This window comes from Sparassis crispa (genome assembly GCF_003851025.1).
Source record: "Sparassis crispa DNA, contig_000016F, whole genome shotgun sequence".
Taxonomy (NCBI): Eukaryota; Fungi; Basidiomycota; class Agaricomycetes; order Polyporales; family Sparassidaceae; genus Sparassis; species Sparassis crispa.
This window is the reverse complement of record NW_020939763.1, coordinates 214,374-238,522: the sequence shown is the minus strand read 5'-3', so window position 1 is coordinate 238,522 and position 24,149 is coordinate 214,374. Positions and strand designations below refer to the sequence as shown.

Genomic DNA, 24,149 nt, shown 5'->3' with positions numbered 1-24,149 from the left:
GATACACTCCTGCCTGAGGTCGCGATATGTGGAGATAAAGTGGAACACGGATGGGAATGGGAACACCTGGTAATGTCCTGCGATCACCCTGATGTCGACAAGGCTCGAGCGCGACACCTGAAGAAATCTATGAGACAAATGCTATATGAGCACGACACGGCGTCAAATCACCCTTATTATTTATAGCATAAGGAGAGTCCACGTACTCGGGATCCATGCTCTCGCAAAGCTGTCCCAGCCCAACTTGCGGATAACCTAATGTTAGTCGTTCGTCGAATTGGCCCCGGTTTCGCGAATAAAACCTTACAAAGTTCCCCGAACTTGTCGAAACGCAATCTTGGAGGGGCCAAAATCAATCAGGGTTCGCCCACGCAACATCCTGGCGAGTACTTGGAAAGAAGAGAACGAGAACAACTTCAAAAGTTCAAGAGCGTCACGGTACGCCTTCGAACGTGATTCCTATCGTGACTGTAGTGCAAGTCGAAATTAATATTGCATCTGGCCACGTGTGTTAAATTGTGTTCCATGCCTCGTGTTTACTCATCGCTTCAAGTTAATAGTCCTGTTTGAGTCCTGTTCAGCTAAATTCAGGATACTGGACCCACTCAGTTATGTAAGCATCTCGCTGTCCATCTCTCAGACTGCTGTATCAGACACACGGGATGATCGATGATCGATGAGGACGAGAACTGTTCTCAATTACACGAATTAAATAAAACCATGGCCTTGTTTTTCGGTTCAGCACTGTGTCGCGTGAAACTCCGTCCGCCCTCATTCGTTACAGTCTCGAGAATACCACGCTCGAGTACCGCTGCAAATCCTGTCGAATCTACCGATCAACTTTTCTCTGTCGACCCCGGGAAAGTCAATGTTGACTTGACCTTCGAAGAGCCGCTGTATAAGGCTTTTGCGGCCTTTGGTGGTCCTTAAGTCGCGGGAAATGCACTGAACCGAGTGTATTCGGAAGGCAAGTTTTCAGCGAGTAAAGTAAAGACGAAAAACCCATCTACGCGGTTGAGCGCGTATTCAACGCCTCGGCTAACTCCGATGCCTCGACTACTCTATTCCTCTAATATCCTTACACCCTCCTCCTCCAAAGCGAGTCCGGGGGGGAGCGAAATACAGCAGGCTGTTGAACCTGCGATTTGAGTAGGGGTTTGAAGAGAACCGCCCGACGAGCGAGACGGATTGCATAATTCCCGGTTTAGGGCCGAGATTCCTGATTAACGTCGAGCACTCGCGCACACTCGACGCGGATAAAGGAGCAGTGACTGCGCAGGGTGGAGGCCAGAGGCAATGGCAGCCTTAAGGTACAGCGGGGACCCACACGGATCCATCGCCGCGCGATAGGCATATTTAAGCCGGGTTGCCATTGACCGCTGCAGGATTCACATCCGTCATCACCGCGTCCTGTCTGGGAACGGGTTCAGTCGGCGTGTTGCCCACAGGATCGCCGGCTATGGTGGCATGGCCGTCCTGGGTGCTGTCAGCGGCAGTAGGGGCAATATTTGATGGTCCCGGAGCAGGTTGCTCCGGCGCCGCCTCTGCATTCGGTCCGGGAAGAGTTCCGCGGGCCCAAACCGACAGTGCGTCTTGTGCCATCTGCATAGTGATGCCGCATTTCGCACAGTGAATTGCAACGTCGCGGAGACGATAATTGTTCGACTCCGGAATAGGCTGCAACTTGAGGACACTGGCTATAGTCGTGCCAGCGGCCTTCAATTCCCGAGCATAGGCTTGTGGGTCTTGGAAAAGCTCCTGGAGACGAGCAAGAACATTTGCGCGATGGGTCCTCCTGTTAATACTCATCTTCACCTGCACGTCAGCTAGCAGGCGAACTCCGTGAATGATGCGGAACGACTCCTCATTGAATAAGCCATTCTCGCCGACATGAATGAGGCCCATGACCTCTTTCTTCGGGTTAGTTGTCAAGTAGTTGACCCATGTCGCACATGAATCATTCCAGAAGGGAGTGCACGTCTCCAGGTTGAACCATTCCGGAGCATGCCACATCTTCTGCAAGTAGCGCTGGACAGGTGTGCTTTGGTTCGCAAGCAGCGCTGGTTGAGCCTCTTGCAACCAGTGCTGAAGTGCCTCTGCAGATCTCCAATGGTTAGGAACCATCGCATCCTTGATCATCCGGTCAAGTTTGGCTATTGACACAGGCATGGAGGTAGGCCTCGACTTGGCTGATGCTCCAGCAGACTGGACGGTAGGCTTAGCCGTGAAAATCACCGGAGCATGGTGGTCTATGTTATGTGACGGACCCCCCCCTACAGAGGAAGAGCCTCCCACGGGGTACGAAAAGGTGAACTGAGCACGGGATGCATTGGTCTGTTCAACGATGTTCTCCAGCTCTGCAATGTGCTTGTTGAGCTGAATTATAAGGTCGTCACGATTGGCTTGCGCAGCCATGGCTTGACCTTCATCTATCCCATGGAGGTAGCCCGCATTGTATGCCTGGTCCCACTGACGCTTCCCGACGGTCAACTCGAGGTCATGCACGGCATCCTTGTATGCCTTGCTGACCTTGCCGTGATCCTTGACGTGGTCCGCATATTTATCACACGTCAGGCAGCCTCGGTCATGCAGGATGCTGCGGAGCTCCTCCTTGTATCGCCAAGGGAGCCTTATCGGTGTGGGAAGGCGTACCGTCACCTCCCCGGGTGATTCTGAGCGAGGGCGATGAACGCCGCCTTCGCGAGATTCAGATCGACGCATGTGAGTATGATCCTCGAACTCACGGTGTTCACGTTCTCCTTCCGACATCGGGTAGTCGTAGTCTGCCTTCGAACGCGGCATGGCCAAAACAGTCCCGGAGAATGCAGAACAAAACCCAAATTTATTCGCGCCTAATAGCGCAGCACGAATAATTGCTGGTGAGCTACTTCACCAGCAAGCCAGGTGCTTGTGAGAGAAAGAAGCAAAATGACCGAATGGCGAGATTCAGTCACAAGCGCTGGGCGTAAGAAAAGACCGAATCTCGACGCGTCGGCGTCTCGTGACTTGAACGCGCGTCGAGCTCGAAGTCCTGTTAGTGCTCGCCGAACGTTCGCGCGCAAACGCGACCTACTCGCGCTGCTCGCGCGGCCATCCCGAGCGTGGCAAACGACGCCAGTCGGACACTCCTAGAAGCTCCAGGTAACGGTCTAATGCTTCCAGGTCTTTGCATTCGACATATGGTTCCCACAGTGTGTCTCCATCGTCAAACCTGACAAGGAATTGGATAGAATTGCCTTTCCACTGGTGAGCAACAATTTCATCCACCAAAAATTCGTCTTCTGACTCATTTCCAAAGTCATAGAATGCCCTAGGATCTCTAGAAGGGAATAGGACATTGTCATTAGGCTCATGATGCCGGAGCCTGGAGGCATGGAAGGTAGGATGGATTCTCCTCCTCCTGAGCTCACTAGACAGATCCAGGGTATAGCTGGATGTCTCAGGGTGCGCCTTTAGCACCTTATATGGCCCAATGAACCTTGGGGTCAGTTTCTTGGCCCTCCCTTTCGGCAGAGAGAGGTTCTCTGTGGACAGGTAAAGTAACTTTCCTACAAGACTTTCGCCTTCTGAGCCCAATTCTGGGTGCTCAGAACGTCGTCTCAGGTTAGCATGGTGAGTCTGTACCACCCTGCTAGCGATAATTGAATCGTGCGCGATCGACAGATTTTCCAGCGTGCATTCGGTGAACACCTTCACCCCCGGCATTGCCGGCTCTCGAGCAAGATCCCGTATCATCTGCGGCATGTATCCGCTGTTCAACTCGAACGGAGCGAACCCCGTGGACGCGTTGATGCTCGAGTTTATTGCAAACTCGACCAACGGTATCTTTTCAACCCAGTCCATCTGATCTGGCCTGACCAGACTTCGTAGGATTTGCGAGACAGTGCGGATCGACCGCTCCGAAGCGCCGTCGGTCTGCGGATGAAATGATGTCGACATGAGCAACTGACTGCCCAGAAGGCGGTGCAGTTCGCTCCAAAACTTCGACGTAAACTTTGAATCTCGGTCGGAGATGATCGACTCAGGTAGGCCGTGAAGTCGGACGACTTCCCTGAAATATAACCAAGCGATTTCCGACGCTTTTGCCGTTGTATTGGTGGGTACTAAATGTACCATTGATGTTAGACGATCAATGATAACCCACAGATAGTCATGACCTTGGGATTCCGGGAATGGTCCCACGAAATCCATACCGATCGAGTCCCATGGGCGTGCTGCAACCGGCATGCTGTGTAACAATCCGAGAGGACGCTGGGTAGCAGATTTCGATGTCTGACATGTTCCGCAACTCGCGCAGAACTTTGCAATGTCCTTTCCGACATCTGGCCACCAATACCAGCGACGAACATAGTCGGAGGTACGTCGGTTCCCCAAATGACCCAGTGTGACATGCGCTTGGTCAATAATGATTTCCGTGAGATTCCGGTGATGTACTAGCACCCGCGGAATACACAGAAAATTGTCTCTCGCACTCTGACGGTGCCAGATAAATCCGTCTTGAACGGCGAAAGCCTTGTGATCATCAGAATGCTCTAGGACCTTGGCGAAGAACATATCGTCCTTGTACCCGTCCTTCACTGTTGCCTTGAAATCAACAATCCGCTCAACTATAACATCAAGCGGAGGGCCTGCAACTTCAGAATCTAATGCGGTAGGATCTTCGCCAGTACCTGCACTAGTTTGCAGTACGTCTGTGGGGCGGTGCGCAGCAAGTTCAGTCGCTTCCTGCACGCGCTGCTCAACCGGCTCAATTATACGCTGAGCACGGATTTCCGCCATGCGATTCCCAGAGAGGGTTTCTCCTCACGGGTCAAGTCGGATATCGGCTGACACATAATCCTGTGGGTCGTGCAGCATGTCCACACCTTCTTCTGCAAAGTAGCGGGAGAATGAGTCTGCGACTCGGTTTGTTGTGCCTTGAACATGCACAATTTCATAGTCAAATTGGCTGAGGTACTCGATCCACCGCTCGAGTCGCTGCGGCACCTTGCGCTTGTCCTTGAGAAATATAAGTGCACGGTGATCAGTCACTACCTTGAAGTGACATCCGATCAATTTGTCCTTCGGAAGATAATAATTATATCTCTTCTGCTCGTCAATTAGAGGGATCATATGCACAACCTCTCGCAATGGAGGGAGGCCTGGTGGCACAGGCTCCAACAAATCTGCATTCTGCTCAAGAATCTTGTCGCGAATTCTCGAGCATCGCTCAATATTCATAGTGTTTGCCAAACCGTGTACATCCGTGGTGATTCGATGCAGTCGAATCGTCTGCGCTGAGGTTCCGGTCACCTCACCATTGCTGTCTCTTCGAGCGGCTAGTCAGTCCGAACAGGACGTAGGGCTTGGAGTATTCACAGCGGCAATGCTGCTAGCATGAGCATGACGCATAGGAAACGTCTTTTTTCGCCGATTAGCACCAGCTTCCTCCTCCCCTGGCAGGAGTGCATGAATTTGTTGTCCATGGAAGCGGATGATGCTGTTCGCAAAGTCAAGAATGACACCGAACTTACGCATGAATGGTGTTCCCAGTACAACGTCATATCGATCAAGATTGACGACATCTAAGTAGACATCATCCTGGAAGGTTCCACAAATAACAGGAACTCTCACACCATAATTAATTCGTGAGCGACTACCAACACATCCAAGTTGAAGGATTACGGGGTTCTCGAGTTCCAAGATCGAGATTCCCGCTACGCGAGCAAACTCCGGAGAGATCGAGTCTGTCGTACTCCCCGAATCAAACAGGATGAGGGCCTGTAGGCCATTGACAGTAACGTAGCCCGTGAGACAAGTCTGGTCAAGACACGACACGTCTGGCCGACGACAAGTCTGCTGGCGCCGTATCATGGCACGAGTTACCACGGGTAATGCTGCAGGCGCCGGCGTAGCGGCCATTGCACACAGCGATACTGATGTTGGCGCAAAGTCCTGATGCTCATATACAGGCGGAGCATCGTCGGGGTCCTCGAAGAGGATGTCCGATATTGCATTGAACACCGCGGCGGGCGACGGGTCGTCCTCATAGTCACCGCGGTCAGGCAACGGCATTGCAGCAAGAATATCACGCTGCACTAGAAGCCGTGCACGAATTCGCTTGCGCCGCCACATGAATTCGGTCAGCGCCCACACGCGATCAAACGGGTCGCGCAGCAAGTTTCCTTGCTCTACGACGCTGCGGGCAAGCTCGCGTTGGGTCCACAGCAATTGGCCGTACAATATGTCGATGTACCGGCCGTACTGTTGTAGGTTTGAAAGGAGGTCACCATTGAGGGCATACAGGCCGTGGATAGCATCCATCGGAGGACCTGCAAGCCATGACTCAAGAGCGCCATTAGTATTAACTTCCGAGATGCTGTCACTATTTTCCTCAGCATCTGGAATTGCCACAAGTGGCGGCATTTCGTCGTCATCCACATCTGTGTCCGATTCGAACAACAGCGGCTCCGAGGACTCATCCTGGTATGCCGGTGGATTTGTAAATACAGCGGACACAGCAGCATTGTCAGCATCTCCAACAAGTGCTGTAGCATCTCCTCCAGCCGTAATCTCGGTCTGGAGTCGAAGCATCTCATGCTCGAACACGGAGAGTGTTTCGCGCGAGGGCTCGGATTCTGCAGAATCTTCATCCTCAACGATGCGCATCGACCCGTAGTACATGACCTCATCATCTTCGAGGTCAAAGTACTCCTCCAGAGGGTTGCTCTCCTCCTCTGGATCATACTGTGAGCCCTCGATGAGTGCAACCGTCTCGTCCTCGGGTTCGCCATTTCCTGCATTGGGTGCGACATTATCATGCACAAAAGTGTGCTCATCCTCAGCTACCTCCGGATGCTCCTGCGCATCATCCTGGGCAGGTTCTGCCTCCGCGGCTTCTCGCTCGTCAATTACACGAGCCGCGTGGAGCTTTGGGCCCTTGGGCTTCGGGCAGTTCGGTGACAAGTGGCCGTACTCACCACAGTTGTAACACCGGACGTTCGCAAGGTTTCCTGACGGTCCGCCACGATTTCCAGAGAAGTTAGTAGGCCGCCCGTCCTTCTGCGTGGACTGCGGCGGGGCTTGCAATGAGCGATTCGTGCTCTGCAGCGGACGGTTTCCAGATCCGCCATCACGACGAAAATCATTGCGACGCACGACGCGCACAAATCGCGTCGACTTCCCATGGTCGGGGTGCTTCACAGATGAGCTCTGGCCATGAGTGTCTTGGGTAGAAGTAGTTTTCGCCGGCGTGGGTACGGGCGCAGGCGCGGAACGTTTGACACGATTTCGTGAAACGACCTGGTTGTTGTGTTCTTGCTGAACAGCGAGACGCAGCAATGTGGTAAGCGGAGTGGTCTCGACGGAAACATCCTTTGATCTGAACAGAGGGATGCAGACTTCGTCCGGAAGCGCCTTGACAAAGGTTCGCGCGAACGTGTAGTCATCGGGCGGCTGAGGCATACGGGCAGCATACTTAGCTAGCTCATCCCATACACCGTTTACTCCGCCATCCTTCATGTATATTACTGCGTAGAATTTATCAGCCGCATTTCCTGCGGTTGCGTGATACAAGAACCGCCAGAAAATGGCACACGCGGCATCTTCGAAATTCCACTTTACATTATTGTGAGGTGTGTCGACATTGTCATTGTACCAGTCGGCAGCCTTACCCTTGAGAAATTGGCCCATAAGTTGGAGCCGTTCCTCATCGAGGTCTGGTCCGCACATGCGATAAAGCCGAAGCCATCGCAATAGGGACTTCAACCACGATTCGAAAACTTCGAGATCATCCTCACCTGAATCCCAGTGAAAAACGCATATTCCAAGAACAAACCAAGACGCATCAGATCGCGGCTTGACTTGGACTATCGCAAGCGGTCGAACCAGATCTCACCTGGTCGAACACGTGCGAGACATCCTGTGATTTGACGCGTCGATCCTGTACCATGTCCCATCTGAATTGCACTTTGCTCGACGTAAGGCCGCCATCTGTCGAATTTTGCCTGCACGCGTGTCTCAATTAGCTATATACTATATGTTGTACTTGTGCCCAGTGTACTTGCACTTATATCATCTCTTTGCACCCACGCCGAGCTCATCATGTGACAGAGACATGGACGCGTCACCGTACTCATGTCGCCACCACGTCTGCGCTCTTGTCCTCCTGCATCCAGTCGCTCTGACCTCCAGAGCACGATGCTTATTATACCGGCCGATTACTCTCACTCAAGCTCATCCAACAGCTCCATGAGAGCACCCACCCCTCGCGTACTAAAGACACCGCCGCGGGTGAAGACGATGCAGCGGTAAGCTCGAGCTTCAAGAAGCCCATCGTCAAGGCACTGCCGAAAGCGTGCACACTGCAAGCTCGAGACACCGATTTTATATGTGGCCGAAGACACCGTCGAGAAGTGGCTCAACAGCCTTCTCTGCCTCAATGTGACGGTCATGCCACACTCGAGTGCGCACAGCTGCCCGCACCCCGCACAGTGCGAACTGTTCTACATCTCATTCCCTGTCTAATCTCGCAGCAGTTCCGGGAGAACAAGTTTGCACTGCTTTCTGGTGCACGCGTGGTGCACATTGCGACACATCCGGACTATGTGAATGTGTGTTTGTCTTCCTGACTGTAATCCTCTGATGTGCCCCTATTGACGAGGTACGGCGACAGTTTCTGTGTCAGGCATCCAGGCACCTGAAATGTCCTTAAATTTACTTATCAGATGGTCGAGAGACCCCCTCTGGTGTACTTGCAGCGTTGCTGCTGATTACGGTAGTAAGTACTGCCTACGTGCAAGTGTGGATCATGTTATGCTAATCTTCCGATAAGAAGGCGATCCGATACTATCCACATTCGTTGAGATCCCCATGATCTTTCCATCTGCGCCTTCAATTGGGGGGCACTGACTAGCCCCTCAATCTCAAGCGGCTGGGCGCGGTACGCGTGCCGCATTCCAGGCTCCAAAGCCAAATGAAGACATCCGAGCAGTCCCGTCCGCGCGCCGCATTCGCCGATTCGCGACCCTGGCGCGCACGATAGACATGACCCGCATCGAGAAGTTGAGAAGTGGGGGGATGGGGTAAGTTAGGATGACCAGGTGAGTACAAGGATGTGGATGCGGACACGGCACGTCGACTTCTGGCGCATATACCGGGAAATCCGGGGTCAGAGGATCGATATTTGGGCGCGCGGGCGGGGGGCACATGGATCGAGCGAGGACTGAGCGCACCGAGGCGATCGTCTCGCACTGCGAGAGGTTCATTTGCGGCGTCCAAAACCCCCCGCCCCCTGTAGCAGGCTCCGCGGTCACACATCTCTCTTCCGACGACCCCGACTAACGAGCTCGCCGGGCCTTTATGCACACTTCGAGCGCGAGAAGCCATCTGGATGACCTCGACTATCCAGTCAGCCTGAGCGTGAACAGCTGTGCTTGCACCGACTTTGTAGCAGACCTCTCTACCTTATCTCATTCTTTATCTATGCTATGACACATATTCACTAACTCTACTTATATTACAGGTGTTGGGCAGCATCCAGGTGTGAAAACGGGGACGACGGCGAACACAGGGAGTGCGGATGTGTGCGGTTGCGCGCCAGTGCGCGGGTGCGTGCGCGGGCAGGGGGATGGGCGCGCGCGTGCGTGCAGGGGTGCGTAGGTGCAGGGGTGCGTAGGTGCGAGGGCGGGGGTACGGGCAGGAGCGGGGGCGGGGGCGGGAATGGGGGCGGGGGCGCAGGCAGGGGTGGGAGCGGGGGCGGGGGTGTGAGCGGAGCAGGTCGAAGTAGATCGCGCGATGTCGCAGGAGCTCGCACGATGGCGAGGGTGCTCACATGACGTCGAGTGTAGTCACAGTGTATTAAATCACGACAATACAATTATTATACAGCAGCTTAATATTCGACTAGATGCGAAATGCCTCGATTCTCCCGCTTGGCACTGTGCTAGCCTGCGACCACGTTTGATTGGGCTCGCGCAAGATCGCATATAGTCCAAATTTTCGCGGCTGGTCGCAGCTGGTCACAGCCACGACCTCGTGCGACTTGCTGCGATCTCACAATACGCGTTTTCCACTGGGCCTGAATACTTGTCAGGCAGAGGTATATTTTTCATATTTTTCAGAGCATTACTATCAGGTAGTGCCCGTCCGACTTTCTTCCTGATCATCTCGCGGATAGTTTTCACACCATCACGCATGAACGAGTCATCAACCCCAGTGGAAAACGCGTATTGTGAGATCGCAGCAAGTCGCACGAGGTCGTGGCTGTGACCAGCTGCGACCAGCCGCGAAAATTTGGACTATATGCGATCTTGCGCGAGCCCAATCAAATGTGGTCGCAGGCTAGCACAGTGCCAAGCGGGAGAATCGAGGCATTTCGCATCTAGTTGAATATTAAGCCGCTGTAAAACATTGTATTGTCGTGATTTAATACACTGTGACTACACTCGACGTCGTGTGAGCACCCTCGCCGTCGTGCGAGCTCCTGCGACATCGCGCGATCTACTTCGGTGTGCTCCACTCACGCCCGCGCCCCCGCCCCTGCTCCCACCCCTGGCCCCGCCCCCGCCCCCGCTCTCGCCCCCGCTTCTGCCCCCGCCGCCGCTGCCGCTGCCGCTCCTGCCCCTGCTCCCGCTCCTGCCCGTACCCCCGCCCTCGCACCTACACACCCCCGCACGCACGCGCGCGCCCATCCCCCTGCCCGCGTACGCACCCGCGCACTGGCACGCAACCGCACACATCCGCACTCCCTGCGTTCGCCGTCGTCCCCATTTTCACACCTGGATGCTGCCCAACACCTGTAATATAAGTAGAGTCAGTGAATATGTGTCATAGCATAGATAAAGAGTGAGATAAGGTACCTTTTTCGTGCCCGCGCTGGCGGGGAGCGTCACTTGCCCTGCCTTCTTCTTTCCCGATACCTTCGCAGCCTTCTCAGCTCTCTTTGCAGCAGCTTTCTCTGCCTTCAGTGCAGCGATGGTGGCTGCACTCCTGTCCTCATACATCTGTAATAAAACTGCGATCAGCGCAGATTCAAGCGTTGATATAGATAACTCACCTTCCGTTCCGCTGATTCGAGGGCCTCCCACGCGGATTGGAATTGTTCTCGGGATTCTCCTTCATGAGTCTTGAGCCAGTCTTTTGCAAACAAATTCCTGGAAGCCGACAATAAGCATAAATGATAGAGGGGATGAGACTCACGATGCGGTGCTTGAGCTGTTGGCGAACATCTTGGGCGATTTTTTCTTCTTCTTCGGTTGCATTGTAGGTACCGCTGTACGAACCGAGTCCGTCACGATATCGCCGGAAGTAAGTGCTGGAAGTTCGGATGCCGGAGGGATTACAGTAGCAGCAGATGTTGAGGTTGTTGCTGTTTGTGCTGTAGCAGGAGTCATATCGAACATGTCGGCACTTGAATCTAAAGTTCAGCATGAGTTTGCTGTAAAGATGGAATGTACATACAGAGGATCAAGAGGCTGAGTTGAGATGCGACGGCACCCATTACAATGAGAACAACTGGACAATAATATATTTCAAGGACGCACCATTGAGTTTGTCGGGTTTCGAGCTGTGGTCGGGACTGAAGTGCTTGCGATAGGCGTCTGCTGTCGTTCGTGGGTGCCAGGGTCCATATCATCTCGCTGTCCTGAAGCCGTAGTGGGGTCACAAGCAGAGCCGGCAAGTCCAAGACTAGCATCAATATATTCAAGCTCTTCGTCGTCCTCGTTGGCAACAGGTGATCCGGATTCGGCAGGAGTGATAGCGATAGCAGAGATAAGAGCGACGGCGCTACTGGAAGACGATTGAACATTCACGGCAGGATTTGCAGACTCTCGAGAGTGTACAGTATCAGGAGTAGGATTAGATATCGATATTGAGTTCGAAGATGGGGTGGAAGAAGACATGGTTGCTTTGACGCGCTTGGTTGGTTGAGAGTCGTCTTCGGAAGAGTCCATGTCTGATGCAGAGCGGGCCTTACATTTCGAATGAGCACGGGAATGAGCACGAGAACGAGACCGAGAGGCAGATTTCATCTCGTCGCCTTTAGACCGAGTAGTGTGCCACTGAGAGTAGGAGTCGATCGCAAGGCGTTCGGCTTTCCAGTCTCCATGGCAAAGTCTCAGTTCAGGACAGCGAAGACTCATCTGCTTATAATAGAAAGCTGCGACGTTCGCAGTTTTTGCACCCCAAGTCTCCGGCGCATGGCCCTCGTTCCATAGTTGTGCCCAAATTTCTCTGGCAACGCGCTGAATCTCGCCGGCCCGATTGTCGCTGACGGTTTCACCGTGTTCATCCTCCAGGTACAGTGCCCGGCGTATGGTCTTTTTCTTCTTGGTAGCATTGGGTTTCTTGCTCCACCGATCTTCGCTTTCTTGCTGTTCATCTGTGCTGTGGTCGGCATTGATACTTTCAGGGATCTGTAGAATTCCTCCCTCCATGATTAGAATCTTCCTATATGCGTTCCACTCATCAAACGTCCAGAAACGAACACCCGGATAGTCGCTCTTGCAAAGGGGTGCTCCACCGCTAGTCGAAAAAGACAGAGTGCGTGGTCCTGAGATGTCAGAAGAACCGGGAAAGTTTGATGGCTGAGAGGGTTCGCTGTTCATGAGGAGGACTGCTTGCGGCACGGCTTCAACAAGTTTCGAATATGTCTCCCTGCGGAACAAGGTAATAAGCAGCATATATGCGCAAAAAGTGAGAGATAAAACTTCGAACTTACTTTAGAATTTGTTCCCGTGCATTCAGCGCGTGTATTTCCATCTTTTGGCGCATATAAGCGTCACGCAGGCCAAGATATGCTTGATTTTGAAATTTCAACAGAGTTTCATGGTTTGCGTTGGCGATTGTTTGTGGGACCGCATTACCTGACATAGATAATGATGGCTTATTTTGTATGGTCAGTAATTTCCAGCTTAATATATAAATACACATACTCTGCGCGAAGAAAACTCCCAACTGGGTGTGTTCTGTCCTTGCGTGGATGGAAAAGGTGTATTTGATCTTGAAGTGTGTCTGCTATGATATATGAGCGGTGTAAAATCGGGATTTACTGGGCCCGAGAGTGTGAATGTGTCTGATGGGCGAGATGGGCCAGGCATGACAGCGATGTCGTCGTCATCGCAGTGCTCTTGTGAGTGATACCTAATGGGACTAAGAAGGTGCGGTTGACCGACATTGCAAGGAGAACGTGAATGTGCAGAAAAAGCCGCTGGTATAATGGGCATAATGATCTGGAGTTCTGTTCGACTGGATGCAGGAGGATAATATCGTGGATTGTAGTGGCCTTACTATGACATGCTATGACGCGTTCGAATAGCAGAGTCGCTATCACGTGATCGTTCTTCGCTTGGGTGCTCTGGAGTCACAGAATTCATACTTCGTAGACTGTACTTGCAACTATGCCGTCGTCTACTTCCAGCCACACTGAGGAAGAATCTCTTTTAGAACCTGAAAATCTCTCTTCTCCTGGCATTCATATACCTCCAGTTTTCCGTGCATTTCTTGAGACATTCGAGGCGTCATCTCAATACTCCTCTCCCGAGGATCCTACCGTGCACCACTATCATTCGCGCCTTCTGGAGCTATCCCGTGTCTGTGAACTCCTGGCTTTCAAACTCGCAGATCAGACTCATAATCTTAACACTCTCGGCTTACTATATTTTGTCGAAATCGGCAAAGGCATCTCTCTTCTGCAGAGTATCCTTCCACCGGCATTCAATCAGCTCGCAGAACTACAATCCGGGTGAGTGTGCTCCTTTGTGTCACTCTCAATAACTGACTGACATCTACAAATATGCAGAATTAACAGAGAGCATGCAGTAGGAGTAGTTCTCACAGCCGAGGAACATGCTCCCGCTCGGGAAAACATCGTAGCCGTAGCCGAGGGAGACAATGTAGCAGCTGTAGCTGAGGGAGACATCGTAGCTGAGGAAGACCTCATACCCCAGGTAGATGCTGTGGCCAAGGAAGACTCCGTTGAAGAGGAAGAGACCAAAGCTATCGCACTAGCACCCATCCTACATCTCCTGCCAGCAACTCCACCCCGGCCATCCGGCTGGTTCACACCAGTACCTACGTCTTGTCCTGAAGAGATTGAACTCTGTATATCCGCTCATAGCACACCTTCCGCTAGTTCTCCATTTACTGTTATACCAACTTCTGATCCACTTGAACAAACCCTCACATTTTTCGACTATATCGATTAACCTAATATTTCTCTACTAATTCAATCGTTCTCCACTGATTGCAACTCGCCCGCCATCAGTCCAACCTCCAAGCCTGTCTTCTCAACAACAAAAAATCGATCTGATCTCTCCGCCTGCTCTCCGGCTCCTGCACCACCATAGAATGGTTCTGGAATCATGCCAACGACTGCAATGATGTTCTCAATATCCACAACCATTAGCGCAGCATCCCCTTGAGGATGACACATCCATACGGTGTTGTAGGAGCGCTGCAAGATGATCGCATCTGGCTCAGAATATAAACGTATCACTGCAAGGGCCGAACTTTGTGCGTGACCTGTTTCAGCTTGAAAGTAATACTGAACTTCACCGAAATGAGTTGTCCCATTAATATCGAGCTTAAAAAAGGTCCTCGATGTCAATATATATGATTGCAAGTGGATCGTGCGTACTTTGACATTGCAAGACATGCGCACATTTTCGTCAGTACGTTTGCTCTCGCCATATACCGAACGTGCTATCTGTCCATTCGGTAGGCCCAAACGAGCCCACTTGGCCAGTTTTGGATCCCAATCCTTCGCCGCCATGGATGTGAGTAGCCCGTGGTCTATCATGTACCTCCGAATTGCATTAACTTCTCCTACAGCCCGAATATGCTGTCCTGCCTTTTGCCGAGGATGCCGGAGATTGTACCCACTATTAAGTTGCACCGTCTTTTCATCCTGAGAATTGTCCTTCTCTCCTAGGACGCCGAGATGAGGTACCATAATCTTCACCGCATTGACTTGAGAACGCCGTAAACCACGTTGTGATAAATTGGCGTAAGGATTAGATGGCTGTTTGATCTCTTCGCCAAGATTTCCAATCGTGCGCTCCATTGTCCACTGAGTGTAGTAAATAAGTGGACCAAGACGAACTACTTCGGGGCCCAGATGTCCGAGGGTGTGAGTGCAAGGTCGACAGAAATGTAGACGAGAAGGAAGACGTTGGTAATAGAGAAGTTCAAACTCCTCAATGAACTCGAGCATTGTTGTATGTGCAAGCTTGAGCTGTGCAGAAGTGAGCTTGCGCTGGTGAAATATCCGAACAGCGAGTACGAGTTTGCAAAAGTTACGCCAATATTTTTCAGGCAGAATCGGTCGCAAGAGAGCCGGGAGAAAGCCGTAGACATAATTCAGAAATTCCTTGGCCTTGTATCCACTAGATATCTTCTCTGCAGGATTTCGCGGTGGTCAGTCAAATGACCCAGGAAGATACGGGCGTGCATCTGCAACCATCTTGCCGTGAATCTGCCAGATCTCACCTACAAGAACTACCCAATCCCACTCTGATTTATCGTCATCTTTGTCGCACTCGAGCGTTCCACGGAATAGAGGGATGAGCAGGTCTGGAATATTGAGAGATGCGAGGTGCATGAGATCAAGCGCACAGCATGTAGGTGGAAGCAGAATACGAGAGAGGCCGCTGAGAATACTCGGCTTGGCGATACCAGTCTGCTTGCGGCGCGCCTTATATTGAGTATCGTTAGGGGATGTGCGCACGTAAACAAGGTTCTCTGCATACTGCTCCGGAGACAACGGCATGAGAGTACGCCAGGAGACATCATCGTGATCGCAACCGTCGACCTCGTAGTCTACTGGCTTGAGAAGAGCTGGATAATAGTGCGGGCCACCGGCTTTATGGCGTCCTTTGAGTGGACAGTAGAGACGACAACCTTGAGCTCCGTGATGACCCACCAGACCATTCACATGAGCCATTCCAGGACCATCGGCCGTCACCATGGCTAGAAATGGATTCGATCGGAAAGTGTGTTCATCTGAAGCATCCCAGATGTAAAGACCATCCTTCTGTAGTGCCATTAGATGCCCAAGGCCAGGAAACAGAAAGGAGTCGAGATTCTTGGGTTTATGCGGACCGGGTATGAAACCACCAGGGAGGACGTGCTTCTTCTTGTAACGAAGCTCCGGTGCTAGATCTAGAACTACCCAGATGTAGATCCAGCAATCCGAGGCCTTGCTTTCATAAAGCTGCGCACCGTCAATCGACATAAGAAGGACCATGTCGTCGGTGCCGATCTGATTCTCGAGAACAGCTTTGAGATAGGCAGATCCGTGGTATACGTCGTCGTATTCGTACAGCTGGTTATTATGCTCGCGAAGCCGCTCCAGAATCTCATGTGTGCGACGACTACGATGACGCATGGCCGTAGCACCTTCACGAGATCTCCACAGAGCCTGTAACTGAGGACCGACTGGAATGGTGTGAAATTCTTGGCGAGCGATGCGCTTCTTGCCATTGCTCGTAGTATCATAGCGCAGTTCTCCACATGTCGGGCACTGGTCTAGCTCGGCGAATGGACCAGTGTAGGCTAGACATGTGTTGACACACATGTCTTGGATAATGGGGACTACGCCGCTCAGCTCGGCAATCTTGCTCTTCACCTGGTCAAAAGTGAGGATGGTATTCTCGGGGTAACGGTGGAGGATTGCACCGCGCACGGCTGTGTATGTCGCTTGTGATGCGTTAGTCACGGAGAGGAATATTTCAATCGATAGCAGCAGATCGGGATCGTCGATATCAAGGGGGGCCTCGATGGGATGGTGGAGGCGATGTATGGTATTAGCATCAAGCCCGCTAGTCTCTAGTGAAGCCTGCTTCAGTAAACGAATAAACTCCTCTGCTATCTTGATCTCCTCTATCGTTGCCGTGCGGTCTGCTTCCAATTCTGTCTCTGGTCCAAGTCCCGAACGTGTGTCGTCTCGCATCTGAGAACTAGACGCGGCATCCTCTGACCCTCGGGTGGCTGCTATGCTCCCAGGATCCATGTCTTCATCCTCATGCTCATCAACATCGGATAGGGTGATGTGATCATGTGCGAGGTGGAGAGTGCATGTAGGTGTAAATTCGGAGGTTTCTGTACTTGGTCCAAGACCAGGAGATTCGCAATCCATATCAGGCCCGGGAAGTTCATCAAACGAAGGTGCGATTGTCGAGCTCTCCATCTGTGTGCAGCCGAAAATATGTCAGGCAGCTTGCTGAAATGTAGGAGCATGGAGACATACCTGTTCCAACATCTCGTAGATTTCATTCTCCACACGAGCACATTTTCTCCCTCGCAATTGACTTGTGTTCCCCTCGGAAGGCCATGAAGCGGCATGCGAGAAGATGCGTGTACCAGGGAGGTCTGCTACAAAGTCCGCGAATGTTTGGGATGTCTTCGCACGAAACTCAGCATGCCCATAGTACGTAGCCCAACTAACCACCTTCTGTCGGCCACCACAGTGTTTCTCGCAGTCGCACTGATACTGACGTTTGCTTGCAGGCATGATCGCGCAGAAGAGTTCGGTGTGGCAGGCAAAGCGATGATATTCGTGTGCGGGAGACAAGTACACTAGTAAGAGCAAATATTGTGTATAGTTAGAGATGCACCAAAGCCAAGTCACATGTGTAGACAAGTTTCAACCGATGGCAGGCCTGGCAGGGACATCGAGCAAAGTGCTACGCAGACAGGATCTCGTACAGGATCGAGGCGCCAAATCACAGGATCTCTCACACGTGTTTGACTAGGTGGGATTTGGTTCGACCTCCTGCGATAGTCCAAGTCAAGCCGCGATCTGGTGCGTCTTGGTTCGTTCTTAGAATATGCGTTTTTCACTGGGCGTCAACAGCGGGTAACGTATATCCCGGCTGTGGCTGTTGTTGCTGACGAGGTACACTACCACGGGGCATGCTATGTCTACCCTGTAAGTAGCTGGGACTCCGTGTTGCATGCCTGTCAAGATTACGGACAGACGGCCTCTCGGAGCTCTCGTCATCATCTCCGTCATCTCCATCCGAGCCGCTACCATGCGGACTCGAGTCGCCATCGCCATCCGGAGGACCGCCATCACCGCCTCCACCAGGGAATCCACCAGAACGGAATCCCCGACCGGAGGAGTGTGGTCCGCGACCACGCGCGGGCAAACCTCCACGACGCGGCGGGTTGTTGTTACCACCACCACCACCAGGTGGTTCCGGCGGCGGTGCATCACCAAATGCGGTGCGCAGCGTGGCGAAGGGCATCGCACTACCCCAACGCGCACGCATGTCTACGCGGGACTCGGCCTGCTGCCAGGTCTCGTTGATGCGGGCCTCGCGCTCTCGACGCCGTTGTTCTGCCCCACGCGCATCCAAAAAGCGGGTTTGGCCATCGAGACGAAGATTGTACATGACATCCGTCTCGTTTCGGTCGCGGGGCCGGAACAGCATGTCGAGCGACCTCTCGACATAGTCGTCCGAGTTGATCGGCGGAGACTGCGGCCGATCGCCTTCAACGCCAACGGGCGGCCTCGACTGATGAGTTGCCTCGTCTGCCGCGCGAGATGAAAACTCGCGTAGCGGGGTCTCTAAGTCGTCAATCTCGGGGTTCTCCCGCTTCTTAATGCGGAGTATGGAGGAGCGAATCTTACCAATCGCCTCCTCAAAGTCCCTTTGAGCGTTCACGGCTCTAGCGCGGGTAGCATTGGCCTCACGGGTGGCCCGATTAGCATAGCTGATGGCCTGCTGGTAGGATACGTCGGACTCATTGAACCTCACCTTTATGGCAGCAAGGAGGTCCTCCGTGTCGTTCCATAACTGGCTGAGCTGCGGCTCATCCATGTTAGTATCAGGTACACGGTGCTGATCACCGACCGTGTTGTCGTCTGCAGCGCCCGTGCGAGCATCACGGTCGCCCGGCGTATCGACGACACCATCGCGCTCTGATCTGCCCGATCGCGAGGGATCAGCCTCACGAGACGGGTCACCGGCGTCATCATGAACGTCGGCAGGTGGTACCGGTTCATTCTTGTCAGTGGATTGGCCGCGATCATCGACGTTATCATCGTCGTCGGCGGTGTCCTGAACGGTACTACGCCTTGTCTTCATTCCACCAACTCCAGTGGTGACGGTCACAGTGGAGCTTGTAGGGTTCCTCTTGGCCGGCATGTCGACAGAGAAGGTGATAGAAGCAAGGTCTTTTCGAAGGGGTGTAGAAAAGGGGTTTGTTGCCTAGCTAGAATAGACTTCACTAATACCGAGGTGGTATCAGCGGCAAGTGCAAAAATGTATAAGGCTTTTGCGGCCTTTGGTGGTCCTTAAGTCGCGGGAAATGCACTGAACCGAGTGTATTCGGAAGGCAAGTTTTCAGCGAGTAAAGTAAAGACGAAAAACCCATCTACGCGGTTGAGCGCGTATTCAACGCCTCGGCTAACTCCGATGCCTCGACTACTCTATTCCTCTAATATCCTTACACGCTGGTTGTTCCAGCTCAACGCGGTTATGGCTGGCCTGAAATCGAGTTCTCTGAAACCATTTGCCCAAATGACCGCTATGTCATCGCGCGGAAGCTTGGTTGGGGTACGCACTCGAGCACTTGGCTGGCTCGCGATCAAAAGTACGCCTCGACAATTTTTTTAACCAGTTTCTTCTTTCTCATAAATGTCTGACAGGGAGAATTCGCATGTCGCTATCAAGATTCTCAGAGGTCATAGCACCGATCTCGTGCGACGCCGTCTGATTTGGGAACTGGAAGCTCTCAAGCTGATATCCATCTGCAACTGGTACTTTGCTCGGAGGTCTACAGCTGCCTATGTAGGACTATGTAGGCTCGGCTAGCACTCGGCTAGCCAGGTCCCTACTACATAGTCCTATGTAGGCCTCATAGCCTTGTGCAGTTTTCAGATGTCGTCACTCTCTTCAACTCCTACTCATTGTCTTCGGCTCCTGTCGGATTTCACCTTTCCAGATAAAAGAAGTGCGGGCGACCACATGTGTTTCGTTACTCAAGTCCTTGGCGGAGACGTAAATTCCCTTTTTGATTCTCATCGTCAACCCTTCCCTCTTCCGCTCGCTAAACGTACTCTGCTACATGTGCTGCGTGGAATTGCCCATGTACATAAATGCGGCGTGGTACATATAGATTCGAAGCACGACAGCATCTTCTTCAGCATTCGCATGTCCACTGAAAACTTTGAGGCACTCCTTACATCTGACCAGTCTCGTCGTCGTCATCCAAGTGCATCCTATGATGGGGCCATCCGGTTGCGGTTTCACAACAGCTTCTATTGCCTACTCTCGCTGAGGCTATGAACAGAACATTTGTGGTTGGAGACTTTGGGAGCGGCAGGTCGAAACATTCTATGTGCTTTCCATGCTCACCAATTGCCGCAGCCCAACCAATCACTGACCATAGAATCGACGAAATCACTGCTTATCCACTTCCTCCTCCCCGAAATCCTAATTTGGGGACCATGGAACGAAAAGGTGGATATATGGACCTTCGGATGCTTGGTATGCAGTGACCTTTTCGTGACGCTACTGCGGATGTCAATTAATGAGTCTGTATCCCAGATTTTTGAGATCGTCACCGGTGGAGTACTTTTCAAGTACAAACCGTTCCAAAGATTCAACCTTGATGAACTATCCTATCTCCTGTACACGATGCTGTGCTACACGTGCGAAGACTTTAGCGCAGATCAACTAACAGTCAGTAAATGGGCTGGCCGATTCTTTGATTCAACATGTATGTCTACACCTTCCTATCTGTAGTCTTTATTCAACTTCATATCGTAGGTAATCTAGGGGCCAATCCACTGTCCTTTCGAGTTGTGTATCAGGAATCACAAAGTCATAGATGAGGCGGATGTACTATCCACAGGCGCTCTCATGCGCAGGCGCCTACACCTCGATCCTGCGGAACAGGCCAGTGCTGTGAACTTGCTTTCGGATCCTTTGTTTGCTGGGGTCGATTAGCTAGGCTACATGTATGTTATCCTTTAACTTCGGCCCCAATTCAAACAGGGTAGTTTCACCTATTACAGACGAGTGTATTCTAAACTCGTGGTACTTTTCTCTGAAGCATAAGTACACAAGATTCTCTAGGTACGGCGTCTAGTGCCGCTGCCCACTTCGGTGCCCGTGATTAAAAATCGGTTTCATAAGGTCGCTGGCACTATAAGAAGCATACTAGTACCTATGTACCGAGTTGAGCCACGCTTGTATTGACATCCGATTGGATGGACAGAGAGCAAGGTGCAACATTTATCGGCTGTCTCTCTACATTACTCAGAGCAATTTCAGGAAACTGGCACTGGCATGAACTGTATTTCCCAAAGCCAACATGTGCAACGACCATTTCCTACTGCACGGCACTAATGTATTTAACCACAAGTCGGGATGCTCAAATATTGTAATTGTCGCAATTTCACGAAAATAAGTGATAAAGAGATATCAAACTCAAACCCGGCGGATATAACACATTCAAGTAATGCTGCTGGTACCGAGCCTTCAGGCTTGCTTGGATGGAGTATATCACATCCAGCCGACTCGATGGGCAGTCGCAAAACAGCTGTAAGCGGGCTGCGATCCACTTTCGAATGTAGCTAGACGAGACATCGAGGATATCATGGTGCACGAGGTTCACTTTGAAGACAACCTCGATGCGCCTCTTGGCACCGCAACCTGTATTGCAGTCAACCGCCAAAGCGGCGAGTTGGCTGTCGATTGGAACCCAGTCAGAGCAGTAACCAACAGGTTGGAATAGCGCCCGGTCTTTTACAGAGGGGTACTCTATCTTCAACTCAATTTCCACCCGGGTCAACCGAGTGAGGCTGGCGCTGTTGATCGCCAACTGGGAGTGGAAAGCTTTGATCCATCTTGCGATTTCAGGTCCTGGGTCAAAGCCGGTTATCCACGGCACTATCAGTTTTAAAGACGTTAACCGCGAATTCTGGGCCAGATCTAAAAACATTTGGGGTGGGGAAGGCATTTCGAATGGGTGAAATGCAGTTTCCGGACACAGTAGTGTCAGCTCTTCCAGGCTGTCCTTGGAGTTGCAAAGCAATTCCTGGTCGGTAATGCCAAGCGGAGTGAGTGAACTCTTTTCGCACCACATCAGGGCAAGATTCTGAAGCTGTAACTTCAAAGGAGGCGCAAAGAGCCATGACAGGGGAGGAGGAACACCAGGGGTTATCTGTGTCGGATCATAGGAAAGAGTGAGGTCATGGATGTCGAGCTGGCGAGATGCTCCAGTGTTGCCTTCCGGAGCAGCATCCAGTGGACCAACTCCTGCTGTAGGATGAGACAGCTGAACTCCGGCAAAGTGTACCGCACGGAGCTTCGGACATTCCGCAAGTATTCGGCGGATGCGATACCCATCATACACTCTCGACAATCCCACAGCCCACGAGCTTCCAAGGATCTCTCCCTTTAGCAGACGGAAACTCCGAACCATGGGGAAGTAAGAGGAGATGTCTCCATCCCAATCGACCAGTGCTTCCACGTACTCGCAATCCTGCAGGGCTACCTCCTCCACTCGACTGAGCATGCGTAACACGTTGAAAAGACCACCACCGGGATACCAGCTGTCGAAACCTTTGAAGGTGACGCAACGCACGTAGTCACAAAGGGCAGGCGATGCTTCGATGACTCGCTCGAATCTGGCGTACTGGTTGTCACCCGCGATGACAATGGTGTGAAAACTGTGAAGTCGAGATCGCGGAAGCCATGCTCGACACATCAGGCAGCACTTCTGCAGGGCTGCTGAATCGTACCACAGATAGTCTATAATCATATCACGAATTTCTGGAGGCACGTAGACCATATTGTCGAGGAATAAATGGTGCGATGGACAGAGAAGATGTTGTGCTTATTTGATTGTGGCCAGTTGATAGAAGTGCCTGGGGAAAGGAATTGGACATGAGAACGAACGGTCTCTGCATTTATATGAGTGTAAGCGCAGCAGTTGTGGCGTATCGTGCACTGCATATCCCCCAGAGAGCGCTTGCACGTTTCCTGCGCCAGCGTGTGGCCGAAGAAATGCGTACGTGAGCGGCAGTAAAAGAAGCAGTGTAAAAGGTTTTATTTCCATTCCTGTCTCCTCGCTTTGTCGCTTAAAGCCATTCCGCTCGCGGAAGGCTTGCGTCATCCAAGTTGTGATCGGCGCCGAAGACGGGAACGAGTCAGTCGCTCACATACCAGTGTCTTTCCGTAATCAGGGAGCACAGCTCCATGTCGTGTTTCGCTTGCGTGGCGTTGCGGCTTTGCGTGGCATTGCGGCACAGAATGTAAAGCAACCGTGACTGCGAGATCAGGTGACAGACGTTTCGCCCCAGATTTAGCCAATACCAGGTCACAGATCATTCTTCTCGCTGTCACCGTTGTCAGTCTCAGGTCACGGTGTCGCCCACTCTGTTCTTTCAAATGGATCACAGAACACAGCCTCAAAGTTTACTGCCTTTGGCCCTAGGTATGGTCTCAGTCTCACATATCGAATTTACGCCATCTGTGTCGGTCTAACGGTGGCGGATGGACTGTGAACCCATATTGGTGGCGTCATTTCTTGGACGCAACGCTCGAGTCGCCCCAAGGCCTGAGGCCAGATTGGCTGAACGGTTTGACGATCATTGCGACCTTCAGTTTACTCGATCGACTCGTGTCAAGTCCTGCATAGGCTCCGTCGCCCCTCAGTCTCACTCGCGCTCTCTCTACACACTCCCTGATGGACTTGCTTACTGCTCTCCTCCTCTCGCCAGGGCGTGTCCTCCAGCGGGCACTGACGTCTTCCCACTGTCTTCTCGCACTGTTCCCTGCGGCTCGTCACTGCCGGCCGCATTCCAACTCGACCTTTGTCGTACCGCTGTCCTTCGGTATCCGCATGGACCGCGCGTCGACATTGGCTAGACAGCATCTCAATGGCGCCAGGACATGTCTCACGAGCGCTCGCAACAACCTCGGGCACATTCCTGCGGTAGCTGTCATCGACCTCAGGCTACTGGAGCCAGGTGAGCGCATTCAAATTTCTACCGCGTCTGTCGAGTCTTAGACGTAGAGGTCGCAGTGCAGCAGCAGCATGCTGGGGGCCAGGAGTTATATTCCACGTCGTTCCATAAGGCCGCTTCACTGCGTTATGTTTGTCCCATCGAGCGACTCTGCATCTGGCCACGTTATGTGTAATACACCCGCCGA

At 52.3% G+C, this 24,149-nt stretch overlaps 8 protein-coding genes across 8 annotated transcripts; 3 read left to right on the top strand and 5 right to left on the bottom strand.

The window, feature by feature from the left end:
- Positions 1–1,356: 1,356 nt before the first annotated feature.
- Positions 1,357–12,741, bottom strand: SCP_1700960 (hypothetical protein; the record flags this gene model as incomplete). Its single annotated transcript, XM_027764883.1, has 14 exons — positions 1,357–2,696; positions 2,745–2,884; positions 3,074–4,799; positions 4,866–5,308; positions 5,359–5,368; positions 5,421–7,778; positions 10,691–10,697; positions 10,758–10,775; positions 10,839–10,982; positions 11,036–11,132; positions 11,179–11,388; positions 11,440–11,453; positions 11,523–12,636; positions 12,701–12,741. 14 exons carry the CDS (start codon positions 12,739–12,741, stop codon positions 1,357–1,359), a joined length of 7,662 nt encoding a protein of 2,553 aa, XP_027620684.1.
- Positions 12,742–13,379: 638 nt separating this feature from the next.
- On the top strand, positions 13,380–14,186 carry SCP_1700950 (hypothetical protein; the record flags this gene model as incomplete). Its single annotated transcript, XM_027764882.1, has 2 exons — positions 13,380–13,723; positions 13,781–14,186. The coding sequence occupies 2 exons, from the start codon at positions 13,380–13,382 to the stop codon at positions 14,184–14,186; spliced, it is 750 nt and encodes a 249-aa protein (XP_027620683.1).
- A 20-nt stretch (positions 14,187–14,206) lies between these two features.
- Positions 14,207–15,043, bottom strand: SCP_1700940 (hypothetical protein; the record flags this gene model as incomplete). The annotated part of the gene is made up of 2 exons (XM_027764881.1): positions 14,207–14,563; positions 14,618–15,043. The coding sequence occupies 2 exons, from the start codon at positions 15,041–15,043 to the stop codon at positions 14,207–14,209; spliced, it is 783 nt and encodes a 260-aa protein (XP_027620682.1).
- A 354-nt stretch (positions 15,044–15,397) lies between these two features.
- On the bottom strand, positions 15,398–17,491 carry SCP_1700930 (hypothetical protein; the record flags this gene model as incomplete). Its single annotated transcript, XM_027764880.1, has 2 exons — positions 15,398–17,167; positions 17,228–17,491. 2 exons carry the CDS (start codon positions 17,489–17,491, stop codon positions 15,398–15,400), a joined length of 2,034 nt encoding a protein of 677 aa, XP_027620681.1.
- A 325-nt stretch (positions 17,492–17,816) lies between these two features.
- SCP_1700920 (hypothetical protein) lies at positions 17,817–19,130 on the bottom strand (the record flags this gene model as incomplete). The annotated part of the gene is made up of 1 exon (XM_027764879.1): positions 17,817–19,130. One exon carries the CDS (start codon positions 19,128–19,130, stop codon positions 17,817–17,819), a length of 1,314 nt encoding a protein of 437 aa, XP_027620680.1.
- Positions 19,131–20,269: 1,139 nt separating this feature from the next.
- SCP_1700910 (hypothetical protein) lies at positions 20,270–20,821 on the top strand (the record flags this gene model as incomplete). Its single annotated transcript, XM_027764878.1, has 4 exons — positions 20,270–20,287; positions 20,355–20,474; positions 20,535–20,706; positions 20,757–20,821. The coding sequence occupies 4 exons, from the start codon at positions 20,270–20,272 to the stop codon at positions 20,819–20,821; spliced, it is 375 nt and encodes a 124-aa protein (XP_027620679.1).
- A 566-nt stretch (positions 20,822–21,387) lies between these two features.
- On the bottom strand, positions 21,388–22,785 carry SCP_1700900 (hypothetical protein; the record flags this gene model as incomplete). The annotated part of the gene is made up of 1 exon (XM_027764877.1): positions 21,388–22,785. One exon carries the CDS (start codon positions 22,783–22,785, stop codon positions 21,388–21,390), a length of 1,398 nt encoding a protein of 465 aa, XP_027620678.1.
- Positions 22,786–23,682: 897 nt separating this feature from the next.
- Positions 23,683–24,137, top strand: SCP_1700890 (hypothetical protein; the record flags this gene model as incomplete). The annotated part of the gene is made up of 2 exons (XM_027764876.1): positions 23,683–23,965; positions 24,022–24,137. The coding sequence occupies 2 exons, from the start codon at positions 23,683–23,685 to the stop codon at positions 24,135–24,137; spliced, it is 399 nt and encodes a 132-aa protein (XP_027620677.1).
- Between the last annotated feature and the right edge of the window lie 12 nt (positions 24,138–24,149).